Source organism: Sinocyclocheilus grahami, unplaced genomic scaffold, assembly GCF_001515645.1.
Source record: "Sinocyclocheilus grahami isolate Dianchi unplaced genomic scaffold, SAMN03320097.WGS_v1.1 scaffold862.1, whole genome shotgun sequence".
Taxonomy (NCBI): domain Eukaryota; kingdom Metazoa; phylum Chordata; class Actinopteri; order Cypriniformes; family Cyprinidae; genus Sinocyclocheilus; species Sinocyclocheilus grahami.
In genome coordinates, this window is record NW_015506041.1 from 107,919 (window position 1) to 110,752 (window position 2,834).

A 2,834-nucleotide genomic window follows, 5' to 3' on the forward strand; every position below is an offset into this window, starting at 1 on the left:
AATTACATTTGACTGAAATGCTTGTATTGAAACATTTTGCATTCTACCTATGATAAAACTTTCATGGACTTCTACATTAACTGTTCCCTCCTGGTGCAATGACCTGCCCAGCTCAATCCAAGCAGCTGAGTCCTTAATATTGTCAAGAAACAGCTGAAAACACATCTCTTTCATCTTCATTTGACCCTCTAACTCTACCACTCTCTATTCTAATGCTACTTCTAATTTTATCTCCTTGGTTTTTTTTTATTAAAAAGCTTGACCCTCTAACATTTGCACTCTCTATACTATTTCTGTTCTAACTACTTGTTTTATTTATAAAGAAAGAAGAGCCTCTAACACTAGCATTCTCTATTCCTTCTCTATTCTTTCTACTTATTTTATTTTTATTTATTATAAATAATGACCTTCTAACACTTCCATTATCTATTCTTTTTCTGTTCTATTGACGTTTTAGTTTTATTTAAAAATGACCCTCTAACACTTGCACTCTATTCTTTTTCTATTCTTTTATAAAAACAAAATAAGCAAACAAACAAAAAAAAAAACTATACTGTTAGGCGAAGCCCCGCCCACGAACCCTGCCACCTACGGTCCTCGTTTTGAAAAATATGGTCACCTATGTATAATATTTAATTGGAATAAATACAATAAAATGTGTTTGATTTTATAGGATGGAGTTATTTTAGGTGCAGACACCAGAGCCACAGATGATATGGTCGTAGCTGATAAAAACTGCATGAAAATCCACTACATAGCTCCCAAAATCTAGTAAGTCAATTCCTTGGTTGCTCATCATTAGAGTTTAAGTCTCTATCTAAACCTTTCTTTGCGGTGTCTGTTTTTTTTCCTCTTTCCACAAAAGTTGTTGCGGTGCAGGTGTTGCGGCTGATGCTGAGGTCACAACTCAGATGATGTCATCAAATGTGGAACTGCATTCACTCAGCACAGGACGACCTCCTCTTGTCGCCATGGTGACCCGACAGCTCAAACAGATGCTGTTTAGGTGAAGGAGTGTTTGCCAAATAGTTAAATTAATTTGATTATGCTGATCATGCCAAAATGATTGATACATAATTACATCATTCTTTATTTAAATTATTGCTCTTTAGTTAACCGAATATATTTGTTTATCTTGAAGGACTATTTCAAAATAGTCCTAGGACTAAGACTGGTTGTGTCCCATTTTTGTAGGTATCAGGGGCACATTGGTTCTTCTCTAATTGTTGGAGGTGTGGATATTAATGGCCCACAGCTCTATAGCATCTACCCTCATGGTTCCTATGATAAGCTTCCTTTCCTTACAATGGGTACAGTTACTTTTTCCTTACCTCCTTTCTTTGAACAAACACAATCTGAGCAAAATGCTGATCTTTACCGTTTAAAAACATTGTTTTCGCCACCTGCCCTTATTTAGCAAAAACATATATTTCAGGGTCTGGAGCAGCTTCTGCCATTTCTGTATTTGAGGATCGTTACAAGCTAAATATGGAGGTCAGACAACTATTTATAAACATGCTTAATGATATTGTCAAACATGGTATTGCATATTTGTTGTAATTGTAGTTGTAATCAAGGGGGTGTGAGGACTGATTTAACATAAAATATTTTTATTTAAAAACACAAAAACATTCTATGTACTGTAAAATTGATTTCTGTGTAGTTGTTCTTCCATGGGACATAGGAGAAGAAATTGTGAATAATGTACTCTATATTCTCTCAAATTAATTTCTAAACGTGTTTTAATTATTGTTCCATGGAACACAGGACAAGACATTTTGAATAATGTTCATACTGCTGTTTTCCATACAATGATTACATAATTGACCTGGAGCTCAAAAATTACAAAAAATCACCATAAAGTATCCTAAAAGTAATCCATATGAATTGTGTGCAGTATTGTAAGTGTTCTGAAGGCAGCTTAGTGTGAGGAACAGACTATAAGTTATTCGCTAAAAGCTTCCCCTCTGCCTTACTGTAGCTTTAAAAATTCATTTGCACGATATATCTAAAGCACAGCATGACCAGTTACATGGCACATGAGAACCAGTTGCATTCAGTAACCCACTGAATGATGTGTCTGTTCACGAATTATGAAAACGCAAATGTGACAGAATGTAATGTAACAGCAAATAATATTCTCACATTTTATAATACTGCAATCTTTCTGATACTGTAATCACTTTCTATTTTAGTGGCCTGGTATTTTCCTATTCCTTTTTTAAATAGTGATTTTAAAACAAAATCAAAAGTCAAACCAGCTAACTCAGAAATCTTGAACTTGAAACTTGAATTTGAAGTATATAAAAATCTGGAAAAACGACAAAAGTAAAAGAACAATTTTTATATGGAAATGAACAATTCACTAAATAACTGTGAATAATGGAAAAGTACAATATAAAACTATTGATTTACATTATATGTGTGATAAACATTTTAAAATACATTTTTCCCACCAAAACATTCATGTGAATGTCCAACGTCCTGAATGTGCTCTTTTTTTTAATCCTACTTCCCAAATTCATGTTCTGTATTTGTTCTTTTCAATCCCACATCTACTTAAACTCTTTGGAATGAAAAGCTGGAGGAAGCAAAGCAGCTGGTGAGGGATGCCATCACTGCAGGCATCTTCTGTGATCTGGGTTCTGGCAGTAATGTAGACCTGTGTGTGATCACAGAGAAAACTGTGGATTATCTGAGAGCATATGACCAGCCCGTTCAGAAAGGATTGAGGTGAGATATATAGACCAGTGTAATGTGGAAGATCACTGTTACATTATCTATGTCTTCACTCTAAAAATGCTGGGTTGTTTCAACCCAACTTTGGGTCAAAT

General features: G+C 34.5%; 1 protein-coding gene across 2 annotated transcripts in view; it reads left to right on the forward strand.

Moving 5' to 3' along the window:
- Positions 1-2,834, forward strand: part of LOC107563209 (proteasome subunit beta type-7-like) — a 19,634-nt gene that overhangs the window by 14,359 nt on the left and 2,441 nt on the right. For both annotated transcript variants that reach the window (XM_016248016.1, XM_016248015.1), the window contains 5 exons: positions 674-771; positions 866-1,006; positions 1,195-1,310; positions 1,436-1,494; positions 2,582-2,733. In XM_016248016.1, the coding sequence (XP_016103502.1) occupies positions 674-771; positions 866-1,006; positions 1,195-1,310; positions 1,436-1,494; positions 2,582-2,733 (566 nt within the window). The remainder of the gene's footprint in view (positions 1-673; positions 772-865; positions 1,007-1,194; positions 1,311-1,435; positions 1,495-2,581; positions 2,734-2,834) is intronic.